Source organism: Canis lupus, chromosome 13 (genome assembly GCF_011100685.1).
Source record: "Canis lupus familiaris isolate Mischka breed German Shepherd chromosome 13, alternate assembly UU_Cfam_GSD_1.0, whole genome shotgun sequence".
Taxonomy (NCBI): domain Eukaryota; kingdom Metazoa; phylum Chordata; class Mammalia; order Carnivora; family Canidae; genus Canis; species Canis lupus.
Genome location: NC_049234.1, coordinates 38,324,278 through 38,336,358, shown reverse-complemented (window position 1 = coordinate 38,336,358; position 12,081 = coordinate 38,324,278). Strand labels below are relative to the sequence as shown.

The window sequence follows — 12,081 nt, the reverse complement described above, 5'->3', positions numbered from 1 at the left end:
TATTTTATTTATTTTTATTTATTTATTTATTTATTTATTTATTTATTTATTTATTTATTTATTTATGATAGTCACAGAGAGAGAGAGAGAGAGGCAGAGTCATAGGCAGAGGGAGAAGCAGGCTCCATGCACTGGGAGCCCGACGTGGGATTCGATCCCGGGTCTCCAGGATCGCACCCTGGGCCAAAGGCAGGCGCCAAACCGCTGCGCCACCCAGGGATCCCCAAGTAGGGCATCTGCAGAGGGCCTGGTGGTGGGGAGGCTGTGGGGCGCTCTGGATGGGTGGAGGGCAGCCTGCCTGGCCAGCGGCCTTGACCTCACCCTCCTGTGCTCACCCCATACCACCGGCCATGGGCAACCGTCCAGGCCCCTGTGGACGCGGTCAGGTCTGCCCCTGGAGCCTCCTCCTGGACCTCCAGGGGGGCCTCCTTCCTTTCTTTTCTTTAAACAAATACAGAAGAATACTCTACAGCGCATCTGACCTTGGGCTGGAGAGGTGGCAGGAAATAAGACGGTGTCCCTGCCTCGGTGCTGCCCTCCTGGGGTGTGGCAAGCAAGCAGGAGAGGAGTGTGTTGGTACCGACTGTCAGCACAGGGCTGGCTGCTTCAAGTCCGTGCGTCTAGCGCCCGAGGCCTCCCGTGAGCTGGGCTCAGCAGCGGTCCCTCTTGTACCGGCTGGATGGTCTGGTGGCAGGAAACCCCAGGTACGGCGCTCACGTAGCCCAGTCCAGCAAACCAGGGCTGCGTGATGCCTTTGGCTGGTCCTCCCTCCATCCACAACACAGGCTCCTCAGCCCATTGACAACTTCACATTCCAGCATCGCCTGCACGTTCCCGCGGGCAAGGGAAGGCTGGGCTCGAGGGCAGTCTCTCTGGGGGGAGGTCTTTGCTGGGTGTTCGCCCTGGAGGCTTCGGCTGGTCGCAGCCTGAGGTAGAGAGGAGAGCGGGGCCCTGTGGTAGGACGACGGTCCCGGGGACTCGCCGAAGTCCCGGGGACTCGCCGAAGACCCTGCCACACCAGCAGGGTACAGCACTTACGACACGCGCTTAGCCCCTGGACACCTGACTTACGTCTTCACGGCCTGACAGTTGTTTTTTTTCCAGTAGGCTCCACACCCAGAGGGCACCCAGCGCAGGGCTTGTCCTCACAGCCTGAGGTGAAGACCCGAGCCGAGATCAAGCCACTTAGCTGACTGAGCTACCCAGGCGCCCGACATCTCCCAGTACTGCGGCCCAGGCAGTGAAGCATCTGCCTTCGGCTCAGGCCATGGTCCCGGGCCCTGAGATCGAGCCCGGCGTCAGGCTCCCGGCTCAGGGGAGAGCCTGCTTGCCCCCTCCCTCCCCCTGCTTGTGCTCTCTGGCTTTATCTGTCAAATTAAGCAAGCACTTTTTTTTTTTTAAAGATTTTTATTTATTTATTCATGATAGTCACAGAGAGAGAGAGAGAGGCAGAGACACAGGCAGAGGGAGAAGCAGGCTCCATGCACCGGGGGCCCGATGTGGGATTCGATCCCGAGTCTCCAGGATCGCGCCCTGGGCCAAAGGCAGGCGCCAAACCGCTGCGCCACCCAGGGATCCCCTAAGCAAGCACTTTTAAAAATATGTTTGTACTAGTGACGTTACTGAAAATCACAACAGAAATCACGCTTCCCTGACAAATCAACTTTGTCGTTCCCACGATTTCAAGCCCTCTGCACAGAGGAGAGGAACTCTGCACAGGTAAGCTCAGGACACGGACGTGGCCTTTTCGCTTTTGTCTCTGCGGTCTGTTCCACTACCTAACAGATCTTCATGATTTGTGTTTTAAATGACCAAGTGCAGTCAGAAGTGGCTGACGGAGGACACGGCTGGCCCAGGCCCGGAAGGGGGTCTGTATGGGATGCCAGCTGGCACACGCAGCAGATCTCTGTGCGCCTTGGAAGACAGAAGACGGCGGGGAAGGGGGGCCTGACCTGGCTGGGAGGCCCTGGGGCTGCGGGGGCTGCAGGGGGTCTGCCCAGCTGCAGAGCAGTCTGCTCAACGGTAAAGGACCTGGAGGTTCCACCTGGGTCTGGGGAGCAGGCCGGCCAGCGCCAGGCTGCTGCTTAAGCGGGGGTGGGGGGGTGGGGGTGGTGTCTCCAGCGCCCCTGCCATGATGCTGCTCACGTGTTTGGATCACCAAGGAACCAGCAGGGCTGGGGGTTGAGCTTCCTCGGGCGGCTTCCCTGGGTCACAGCGTCCTGGGCGTGTGGGCACTGCCTCAGCGCGGAGGCCTGCGGGAGGCTGACTGGCCTGCCGCCCCATCCGGCGCTGGGTGGCGCTGGGCTCCCGTGAGCAGACCAGGCCCTGCCATCGCCCAAGAGTTAGTTTGCTTTTCTCTTCCCTCCAGGGAGAACACTAACCTCCCAGCTCCTAGCAGGGGTCCCAGCCCGTGACCTGTGGGCTCCTAGGTGCTGGGTGGGTTCTCGCTGGTCTAGGCCGGTTCAGCTCCAAGGTAGCTGGGTCGGGTGCGCCTCCATCCCCACACCGCAGGCCTTCTCTGCAGTGCTCCGGCTCCAGCCCCTTTGCCCCTTCACCTCCAGTGCTGAACACAGCAGTGTGGTCCCTGGCTGCCTCAGACCCCATCAGGCCCCTTTGCTTACCCAGCACTCTGCCTCCCACCGTGACGCTCATGGGGCTGGGCCCAGGGCAGGTCTGTGTGTGTGGTTTCCAGACCCCGAACCCAGTGCCCAGCCGAGGCTCTCTGAGGCCGATGTGGCTGGGCCCGCACTGCTGCCAGCAGCAAGTGGACCAGGGCAGTGCCCTCCAGGAAGGAGGACATGGGAAGGCCAGGCCTCAGGCAGAGCTTCTCACTCCCCGGGCTGGAGCACCCCCACGGACACCAAACAGTTGGCCAACAGCCCAAACGGCAGCTGAAACAAAACTCCTGTTTATTTCCCAAGGAGACAACACGGGGGTGCTGGGGGAGCTCCCATCCAGAGTCTACACTGCAGGGCAGCCACGCATCACTTCCAGAAGAGCACATTCCAGAAAAGCAGCCAGCAGGGGTAGAGGCCCAGAGCCAGCAGTGGAAAGAGCATGGCGCCATAGGTATGGTGTTCCAGCACACCCTGGGCCACTGCCACCAGGAACAGCTGCCAGCCCTCGGCCAGCGACAGCGGCGCCTCCTGCAGCTCTCGCCAAAGGAACAGGCTGCCCAGGAGCGTGGCTGCGGGGCTCGTCAGCACCAACAGGGTAGCATAGAGTGGCCTGAGTGGAGAGGCAGGGTCAGGCGGGGCCCCGAGATGGGGGCACCGGGCAAGGGCAGAGTCTGCGGTCAGGAGCAAGGCCCCGGGGCTGCGGGGGGCACTTCCTGTGGGGCAGTGTGATGGGGGCTGAGCAGCACGTACCGGGGCCCATAGGGCTTCGTGAGCGCCGCAGCGGGCACCATGGTGACAGCCAGCAGGAAGCCCAGTGAGAAGTTGGTGAGGGCGATGCAGGCCAATTGTAGCGCCAGGTAGATGATGGCCACGAGCTTCAGCGCCATCCAGCCTCTGTCTGGGGCCCGTGCACTCACCACCCTGCGAGGGAAGGGCTCAGAGGTGCTGCCTATGTGTCCAGCCCCCCCCCCCCCCCCTCCTGCAGCCGAGCGCCTCACCGCTGGGTGCTGTGTGGAAGGGCCAAGCCGGCTGCATAGATGGCCAGCAAGGTCAGCACCACGGCCTCGGCCTCAGCCACGGGGAAGTGCTGGGTGGCCACGTGTTGGCCCAGCACTGGCAGGATGTAGAGGGCCAGGCCCATGGCTTGTGAGATCAGCAAAGGCGCCACAAGCGAGGCCAGCCCCACACTCTGCAAGGGCACACAGACACTGGGGGGATAGGCCCTGCGGCTGGGGGAGCCCCAAGGATCCTCGCCACCACCCCATGATCAACACCGAATCACAGCAATAATATAATCACCCAAAGGCCTGGAAGCCCACCCCCACGGCAGGAAAAGAGGGATCATCACCTGTGCTGGCTGGAGAGGAGGACTAGATTCAGGGCCCCCCCCAGCCTCCTCGGGGCCCACTCCCGCCTCGTGCAACTGCATCCACAGCTCCAGAGCATGGTCTAGTCAAGGACGCTGACGACACCTATGATGGAATCTGCTCTGGCAGGGGACCCAGGGCTCACTCCCACTCCCCTGCTTCAAGGATGGAGGCTTCCCCCAGCCCGGAGTGTAGAGGACCTGAGGGCTGGCCACAAATAGACAGTGGGTTCAGAGGATATCTTGAGGCCAAGGACTAAGAGCAAGAAGCCGACAGCAGGCATGTAGAGGCCGATGGAGACGAAGCGGGAAAGTGCAGGCAGCAGGTAGAAGAAGAAGGACTGGTGCAGGCGCTCCAGGAGGTGGTTGAGTTTGCGGAACACGCCCTCCAGGGCCCTGCGGGTGCGGCAGCATCATGGCCAGCCAGGCCCTCTAGTCTTGCCCCCCCCCACCCCCCAGGCACAGAGGGGGCACCAGCAGCCACTTACTTGCCCACTGCCACCAAGTCATACTTGTACTGTCGGAAGCTGTTGATGCCGCGGATAGTCAGGGCCTCCACGCGGTAGCGCAAGAACAGGCCGTGAGGACCGTGGGGGCGGCCAGAGGCCTGCTGCAGAACCATGAGCAGGAGTGTCTGCAGGCCCTGCAGCGGCCCGTCTACTGACGTCCAGTCCTGGGGCTGCAGCTGGAGGGTTTGTGCACAGGGTCAGAGGAGCCTGCGACAGGCCCCACGCTGCCCGGGCAGGCAGCCCTCCTTACCTTGCCCTGCAGAGTACACAGCAGCCCCCCTTTCTGACAGAAAGTCTGGAAGAGGTTGAGCAGATCGAGGTTGGGCAGCTGCCCATTGAGCCCCTCCACGGCCACGTCCAGGCTAGTGACCACATCAGTGCTCAGCTCCAGGGCCACAGCTGCCTGGATCGCCCCAGCCCGGCCCTGCAGAGGGGAGGACTGCATGCCTGTAGGAGCAGGGGAATGAGCTCCTCTGGGGGGCTGGTGAGGACAGTGACTGAGAGAGGGTGGGCAGGGCAGGAGTACCCACCGGTGACGTTGACGTCGTGGTAGGCCTCAAGCCAGGCCTCCGTGCCCAGGAGGTCTTGCTCTGTCACCAAGAAGATGATGTCTTTGGCCCAGTAAATCTGCCCTGAAGGCCAGAAGCCAGGTCAGCAGGGCCGGGAGCAGTGACCCACCCGCCCCTGCCCAGGCGCAGCCCCCGAGGCTCACCCCGAAAGTGGGCAGCAAGTGCCAGCAGCAGCCCCACAGCCTGGCTGTTGGTGGCGTCGGAGCCACAGGGCACGGTGAGCACCAGGGACTCGGTGCTGGCGGCGCGCGGGGCCCGCAGGATGCCGTACACGTTGGTGCCCGACACCATCTGTGGGCAGATTGGTGGGGGGGTAGGCTCCACCCTGCCCCGACGACCCCGGCCCCCCCGGAGACCCCGGGCGCGTCCCCGTCCCCGTCCCCGCGATACATAGCGCTCGTGGGCCTCATCGGGAAAGGGCAGTTTCCGGGAGAAGCTCTGCGTGTACACCTCCAGCCCCACGGACCGCATGGCACGCTCCAGCCAGGCCGCCGGCAGAGCCCTGCGGAGCGGGCGCGCGTCAGCCGAGCTCCCGGCCGAGCAGCCGTCCGGCCCCGCCGCCCCCCGCCGCCGCTCACCCCGCCTTCCTGCGGTGCGCCGCGAAGTCGCGGGCCCAGCCCCGGGCGCGCTCCCCGCCCGCGAACTGCTCCTCCACCATGGTGGAGCCCATGGCGTTCTCCGACATGTAGGTGCGCTGCGTCAGCGGCGGGAAGGCCAGCGCCAGGAACCAGGCGACGCCCGCCGCGTAGCTCAGCGCGCTGCAGAGGGCACCGGGCATCAGCGGGGCCGCCCCCCCCGCCCCGCCCCGCCCGGGCCCGCGCGCCCGCCGCCCCGCCTGCGCTCACCACAGCGGCGCGTTCAGCCGCAGCACCAGGCGGGCGAGGGCGCGCCGGCGCACCGGGTCCGACAGGAGGCCCATGGCGGGCGCCGGCGGCTCCGGGGGCTCGGGGTCCTCGCTCACCGCCCACTCCCGCCGCCGACCCCGCGCGGCGCTCCCGTCCCGCCGAGGCGGCGCGCCCGCCCGCACTTCCGGTCCCGAAGGCCCTCACGCCGCCGCGCATGCCCGGAGCAGGGGGCGGGGCTGGAGGCGGGGCGCGGGGCCGGGGCCGCCGGGCTGCCTGTGGACCGCGGCTAGGAAGCTCCCACGTACAGGATCAGAGACTGGAAGGCTGGGGCCGGCGGAGGACCGGGAAGCACGGACACAGGGGCGCCGGCAGGCTCATTTCTACGGAGGTCAGACCGGCAGTGAGCGCACAAGGGAGCTCAGCGGGAGCCCAGCGCCGAGGGAACCGGGGTCAGATGACCACAGGGAGGAAGGTGCACAGGCTACTCTCGGCCAGAACGGGTCTCAAGACCTGGGGTATGTGGACTAGAAAGTGGGGAATCCTATTCAGATCAGGAGGTGCCCGGGTGAGGGCTCAGGCAGCGCCGCAGATATGTGTGAAGACTCCCCACCCCTCCGCACCACCCCAGGGGAGAACATTTGTTGTGCTTTCCGAGCCTAAGGCTAGGGAGGCCCAAAGGGCTCCCAGGGTGGAGGGGGCCATGCAGTCCAAGCCATAGTCCAGAGGATGTGGGCTGTGGATGTGCTGGTCTGAGAACTGCCTTCGTCTCACAGCTTGGCTCGTTATGCCAGGCCCTGCCTCACTGCTCAGCTGCCTGAACCTTTCCTAGCACGATGGCTGTTCATCCGCAGACAGGCTCCCCGACCTTCCTCTTCAGGGTTTGGGTCTTGAAGCTGGAAAAGGTATGTCATGTGCGGGGGATGGGGACGGTTCCTAGTCACCTCCCAGAGCAAGCACCAGGCCAGGATCTGAGGGTGTGCAAGTGCTGTGGGGAAATTAAAGTATAGCAGATTGTATGTGAGTTTTATTCTGGGCATGGGGGGCCAGATGCTCAGTCCCCCAGCAAAATAGAGGCCTCGCGTACATGCTGCCGAACCACACGGTCCAGCACAGTGTGCACATCACGGGCAGCCCGGGCAGCCGCCTCTAGCACCTGTTCCAGGTGGTCCTCATGTAGCCGAGCATCCATTTCAAGCAGTGCAATCTGGCCTGAGGCCGGCAGCAAGGCCAGGGCCAGCTGGGGGCCACCAGCTGCCTCTTCCACATGGCTGAGGTCCGCCAGGGCTGTGTTGTCCACAAAGCCAGCTGAGCAGGCACACACAAAGTCCCGCATGGGTATTCCCGCATCCAGCACTGCCAGCGTGGCTGCATTCACACAAGCTGCGTAGGTCCCACCATCTGCCTGCAGCACCTGCAAGTACCGCCCAGTGGCATCGGTCCATTAGGCTCTTGTCCCCCGACTCCCATCCTTGCTTCCCCTTCCTTCCCCCTCCCTTCCTGGGTTGATGGCTGCTGCTTGCTCACCTGCACATATATATCTATCTGGGAACGTGGGTGCAGCTGTGTTAGGATGGCTGCCTCAAATGTCTGACGTAGGTGCAGGCCCATCTCGCAAGACTTTCGGTCCCCATGCGGTCGTCGCTTGCGTTCGCCTGTGCTGAAGGTCGCAGAGCTATACTGACAGTTCACCAGGGCCCTGTCTGGCAGGGCTCGAGCCCGGGAGCCCCGGATCTGGGGGAGGAAGGACACATGAGTCAGGCTCACCCCTCCACAGCTGACACTACGCCTTCCCGTCACCCTCCCTCTACTTCCGGCATCTCCATAAGCAAGCAGGAGGACCTCCATCGGAGGGCCAGTTGGCCAGTCTCCAAGTCATCATGTCTGATATTACTTCTCTTAACAGGCCTCCTTGTTTCCATCCCTGCCTCGTCCCCTGCTAACCCATTCTCCATCCGTGGCCAGAGCAGGTGTGTTCACAAATATCCAGGCTCGGGATGCCAGGGTGGCTCAGCAGTTGAGCGTGTCTGCCTTTGGCTCAGGGTGTGACCCCGAGGTCCTGCAGGGAGCCTGCTTCTCCCTCTGCCTGTGTTTCTGCTTCTCTCTATCATGAGTAAATAAATAAAAGCTTAAAAAAAAATATCCCGGTTGATGTCATCTCCTATACACTTTCGCTGCGTCAATGTCCTGACGCCTCCTAAAGCTTCCCCATCACCCGTGAAATCCTAAGTCGTGTCCCTGGCCTACAGCGCGGCGGGTTCCTGCCTCCCTAGAGCCCCCCAAACCTCGTTCCGAGTTGCTCCCCATCTCCGCCGCTGCGAACGCGCCCCGCTACGTGCCCCAGCCATCCTCCCCGCTCCGGCGTGGACGCCAGGCAGTAGCAGCAGGTGGGTTTAGCTACAGTCCCTCCGCTCATGGAGTTGACGCTCCGCTCCCGAGAAGTCGAACGCGGAGCCCACGGGCTTCGGAAAGGCAGGGGAGGGGCTCCCCAGGAGAGGAAGGCGGTCGGGAAGGCGTCCCCGGGAGGACGAGGTCAGGTACCCCCAGCGCCGGGGAACCCAAGCCCCGCCCGCCCCGCCCGCGCGCGCCCACTCGCCTCGTGCGGCCCGTAGACCACCGCCAGCGCCTTGGTGTTGCCTTGCTCGATGTAGGCCGAGCCGTCGGCCTGCGCGAACACGCCCATCCGCGCCTGGATCTTGCGCAGCTCCCCGGCGCGCCGTCCGTCCACCCGGTAGCCCTGGTCCGACAGGAGCTCCAGGCCCGCCATGTCTCCGGCGGCTGGCCGCGCTTGCGACTCCCGCGAAACTACACTTCCCGACGGCTCCGACCCCACTTCCGGCTTTCTGGGGGCCTACGGCTTCCGGCGGTCCGACACCCACTTCCGGCCCGGGGAACTACGGTTTCCCCGGGGGCAGGCGGCGCCCGCGGCCGTTTGGGGAGCTGTCCCACGGCTGCCAGAGGCGGAGACCGGATGCGGGGAGACTCGCCGGCCGCGCCCCCTCGGGCTTGTCGCAGGGCGGTTCTGACGCCCCCGGGCCTCCCGGGGTCACGCCGCACGCGCCTGCGCCGGGTCTCGGGGGGGGGGGGGGGGGCGGGCTCCGGCCTGCGTCCCGCCCCGCCCCCTGCCCCTCCCCCGCCTGCGCTGCCCGCGCCCCCTGACGCCCTACTCAGCGCCCCGCGCGCCCCCCATCCCTCCCCCCGCACCCTCTAGTGCTCCCGTCTGCTCTTCTCCGCTCACGCTAACCGCAGACGGATCGGGAGCACACGCGGTTGTACAGCCGCGTGGCATTGGGAACTCCGGTTATTTTAATGAGAGCATTTTATACACTTTAATGGTTTTCACTCAAAAAAGACCTTGAGAAATCTGCCCCAATAACCCTGGGGAACGCCCACTAGTTTCCGGTTGGCCGCTCGGCGCCCGCGGAGTGGACGCGCCCAGATGCTCCCCCGCTGCTGCCCGGGTGCGGGGGCGAGGGCGCGCGGGGCCGGGCTAGAACCCCGCGGGATTCCGAGGAGTGGCCGTCGCGGGCGTCCTACCCCGTCCTGACTCGTGTTCCGACACCTCCTGGCGGCCCAGCGCCGTGGAACCGCCCCCGACCAAACCCCCCCCCCCGCCCGCCTCCCCGTCCCCGTCCCCGTCCTCGTCCCGGTCCCCGTCGTCCCCCTACCCCCACTCGGTCCCCGTCCTCGTTCCGGTCCACGTCCCCCGCCCCTCCGTCCCCGTCCCTGTCGCTCCCCTCCCCCCGACCCGTCCCCGTCCCCGTCCCCCCCCACCCCGTCTACGTCCTGTCCCCGTCCCCATCCCAGTCTCCATCCCCTTCCCCGTCCCGGTCCGCCCGGACAGGATGCTCATGCCCCGCACCAGCTGCCTTATTTGGCCGCTCTGCTGAGCCCGGGCTTCAAGGGCGAATGTGGGAAGCGGAGCCAAAGGGCTGAGCGTCGGGGAGGTGCCGCCCGGGGCCTGGGGATGTGCACAGGCTGTGTGCCCCCCCTTTCCCGCCAGCTCCCACTGTGCAATAAAACGGGTGAATCGGGATCCCTGGGTGGCGCAGCGGTTTGGCGCCTGCCTTTGGCTCAGGGCGCGATCCTGGAGACCCGGGATCGAATCCCACGTCGGGCTCCCAGTGCATGGAGCCTGCTTCTCTCTCTGCCTGTGTCTCTGCCTCTCTCTCTCTCTCTCTGTGACTATCGTAAATAAATAAATAAAATTAAAAAAAAAAAAAAAAACGGGTGAATGAAGGGATCCCTGGGTGGCGCAGTGGTTTAGCGCCTGCCTTTGGCCCAGGGCGCGATCCTGGAAACCCGGGATCGAATCCCACGTTGGGCTCCCGGTGCATGGAGCCTGCTTCTCCCTCTACCTGTGTCTCTGCCTATCTCTCTCTCTCTCTCTGTGTGTGACTATCATAAATAAATAAAAATTAAAAAAAACAACAACAACAACAAAAAAAAAACGGGTGAATGAAGATACCCTTGCTCTTTCCAGAAAGGGATTGAGTAGGGGTTGCGTGACTTTATCTCGCTGCATCGCCTTAGCGATTTCGAATAATGAAGAAGAATCCGTTGTCAAGTCTTGCAGCCCGAGGTTTGCCTGGGCTCCTCAGGTGGTTTGTGCTTAGAATCTTTCTGCCTCTAGTCCTGCAAGTGGTGACAGGCGAGGCCTCGGGGGCTTCCTGGCACAGCCACCCATGGCCTCTCCACGCAGCCAGTGCTTCCTGGAAGCGTGGCGCCAGGGCTCCAAGGTGACCTCAAAAGACAAGGTGGGCAGGTTCGGTGTTTCAAGGGCTAGCCTTAGAAGTCCTGTAGTGTTATTCCCACCAGACTGTCGGGGTCAAGGTGGGCACGAAGGTTGGCCCGGGCTCAAGGGGGGGCATGTGGAGAGAAAGCGGAGAGAAGCGAGATCAGCTTAAGGCCGTAAGAAGCAGGTAGAATGGACACAGCGGAGCAGGTAAGGGCCCGACTCCTGCAGGCAGTGTCCCCGTCAAGGTACTGGTCTCCTGGATGATTGCGGCACAAGCGCTGGGAGCCAGCCACGGCTCTGGCACAGCGCCCGGTGAGTCGGTGATAGCCACTGCCCTCCGCGCCCCGGCTGCTTGTGCTGGAGTGACACGGCGTCTTCCCCCAGTGGTCTGAGTCTGAGCACGTGCCGTGCGCCTTCCCACTGGGGTCAAGACGGCAGTGCTTGTCCATCCCTCAATGCGGGTAGAAGCTCCACGGGGGTCCCCACAGGTGTCCTGCCCCAAGTGCACAGCATTGACATGAGCAGCCCAGGACTATCAGTAATGCTGGTCCTGGGCCTAAGGAGCCCAAAGTGGCCAGGGGGGGCTGGCCCCTCCAGATCGCTAGAACACTTGCCGTGTCCATTGCTGGAAGTGCTCCCTCTGCCCCTGGAACTCCGCTCTCCAGCCTCCTAGCATCTCCTCTTTAGGGGCTGTTCCTGCCCCCCTTGACTCTCTGGCCATGTGCATGTTATGCACATGGGTAGGTCCAGGTTCGGGTGCCTAACAAATTTGGGAGCGGTGTTTGGGATCCTCAAGACCACTCCTGGATTCAGGGATTTGCTTGGAGGGCCTGTAGAATCTGGCACAGACTGTTGACCTTGTGGCTGAGATTTATAACAGAGGAAGGATAGTAATCAAAATCAGAGGAATAAGGGTCACGTGGCAAAGTTAGGGAACCAAGTACAGCTTCCAGAACCCTCTCCACAGGACACACGACATCCGCCCAGCAGCAAGCGCTGACAGCGTGTGTGGAAACTCAGCTCCTTGGCCGCTTGCAGGGCTGGTCATGCAGGCGCCCTCGGTGGGGCACAAACCCCAATTCCAGATGCCCAGGAGGAAGGTGGGAGTTCAGCACAAACCAGGTTTGTCTGTATGGTTTCAAGCTCAGTGCGCCGCCCTTAGGGAACGCAGGAGCCTTCCCCAAACGGAAGCTCCCTAGGTGCCTGCTGACCTCCCGGAGTACAGCTGCCAAAGGAGCACGCTCCTCGCCGGCTGCCTTGACTCCTGCGTTGTGCTGTTTTCAAGAATTAGAGGGCAAAGTCATATTCTGGAATGAAATGAGTAGAGTGAGAAAAGAAATCCTAACATGTAACATAAATGTTTAGACTTAACCGGTATCACACACATCACAAAACACAGACCCAACAGGATGTCCTGAGTCATCTTCCCAAAGTATTTC

General features: G+C 63.2%; 2 protein-coding genes and 1 long non-coding RNA gene across 6 annotated transcripts; 1 reads left to right on the top strand and 2 right to left on the bottom strand.

Moving 5' to 3' along the window:
• Nucleotides 1-2,892: 2,892 nt before the first annotated feature.
• On the bottom strand, nt 2,893-6,074 carry GPAA1 (glycosylphosphatidylinositol anchor attachment 1). 2 transcript variants are annotated; one of them, XM_038555107.1, is made up of 12 exons: nt 5,908-6,074; nt 5,641-5,820; nt 5,453-5,564; nt 5,206-5,353; nt 5,024-5,125; nt 4,744-4,940; nt 4,473-4,669; nt 4,227-4,380; nt 3,967-4,062; nt 3,617-3,807; nt 3,369-3,539; nt 2,893-3,228 (listed from the first exon to the last, which is right to left on the bottom strand). In XM_038555107.1, exons 1-12 carry the CDS (start codon nt 5,979-5,981, stop codon nt 2,985-2,987), a joined length of 1,866 nt encoding a protein of 621 aa, XP_038411035.1. In that variant the 5' UTR covers nt 5,982-6,074; the 3' UTR covers nt 2,893-2,984. The 2 variants fall into 2 exon arrangements, with proteins under 2 accessions (XP_038411035.1, XP_038411036.1); XM_038555108.1 differs by lacking the exon at nt 3,617-3,807.
• Nucleotides 6,075-6,144: 70 nt separating this feature from the next.
• LOC119865005 lies at nt 6,145-8,431 on the top strand. 2 transcript variants are annotated; one of them, XR_005368922.1, is made up of 3 exons: nt 6,145-6,422; nt 6,699-6,809; nt 7,811-8,431. It is a non-coding gene; the product is annotated as an uncharacterized LOC119865005 (long non-coding RNA). The 2 variants fall into 2 exon arrangements; XR_005368921.1 differs by having other exon boundaries at nt 6,681-6,809.
• On the bottom strand, nt 6,917-8,894 carry EXOSC4 (exosome component 4). 2 transcript variants are annotated; one of them, XM_038555788.1, is made up of 3 exons: nt 8,501-8,894; nt 7,432-7,638; nt 6,917-7,318 (listed from the first exon to the last, which is right to left on the bottom strand). In XM_038555788.1, exons 1-3 carry the CDS (start codon nt 8,669-8,671, stop codon nt 6,959-6,961), a joined length of 738 nt encoding a protein of 245 aa, XP_038411716.1. In that variant the 5' UTR covers nt 8,672-8,894; the 3' UTR covers nt 6,917-6,958. The 2 variants fall into 2 exon arrangements, with proteins under 2 accessions (XP_038411716.1, XP_038411717.1); XM_038555789.1 differs by lacking the exon at nt 8,501-8,894 and adding an exon at nt 8,190-8,440.
• Between the last annotated feature and the right edge of the window lie 3,187 nt (nt 8,895-12,081).

What these genes read in the sequence shown, in the direction of transcription:
- GPAA1 (XM_038555107.1), bottom strand. Translation starts at nt 5,981, where the DNA reads ATGGGCCTCCTGTCGGACCCGGTGCGCCGGCGCGCCCTCGCCCGCCTG. An exon ending in TGTGTACTCTGCAGGGCAAG is followed by an intron (nt 4,670 to 4,743) that starts GTAAGGAGGGCT and finishes CAAACCCTCCAG; the next exon opens with CTGCAGCCCCAGGACTGGAC. An exon ending in TCTTAGTCCTTGGCCTCAAG is followed by an intron (nt 4,063 to 4,226) that starts ATATCCTCTGAA and finishes TGACTAGACCAT; the next exon opens with GCTCTGGAGCTGTGGATGCA.
- EXOSC4 (XM_038555788.1), bottom strand. Translation starts at nt 8,671, where the DNA reads ATGGCGGGCCTGGAGCTCCTGTCGGACCAGGGCTACCGGGTGGACGGA. An exon ending in TGGTCTACGGGCCGCACGAG is followed by an intron (nt 7,639 to 8,500) that starts GCGAGTGGGCGC and finishes TTCCTCCCCCAG; the next exon opens with ATCCGGGGCTCCCGGGCTCG. An exon ending in AGATAGATATATATGTGCAG is followed by an intron (nt 7,319 to 7,431) that starts GTGAGCAAGCAG and finishes CGGTACTTGCAG; the next exon opens with GTGCTGCAGGCAGATGGTGG.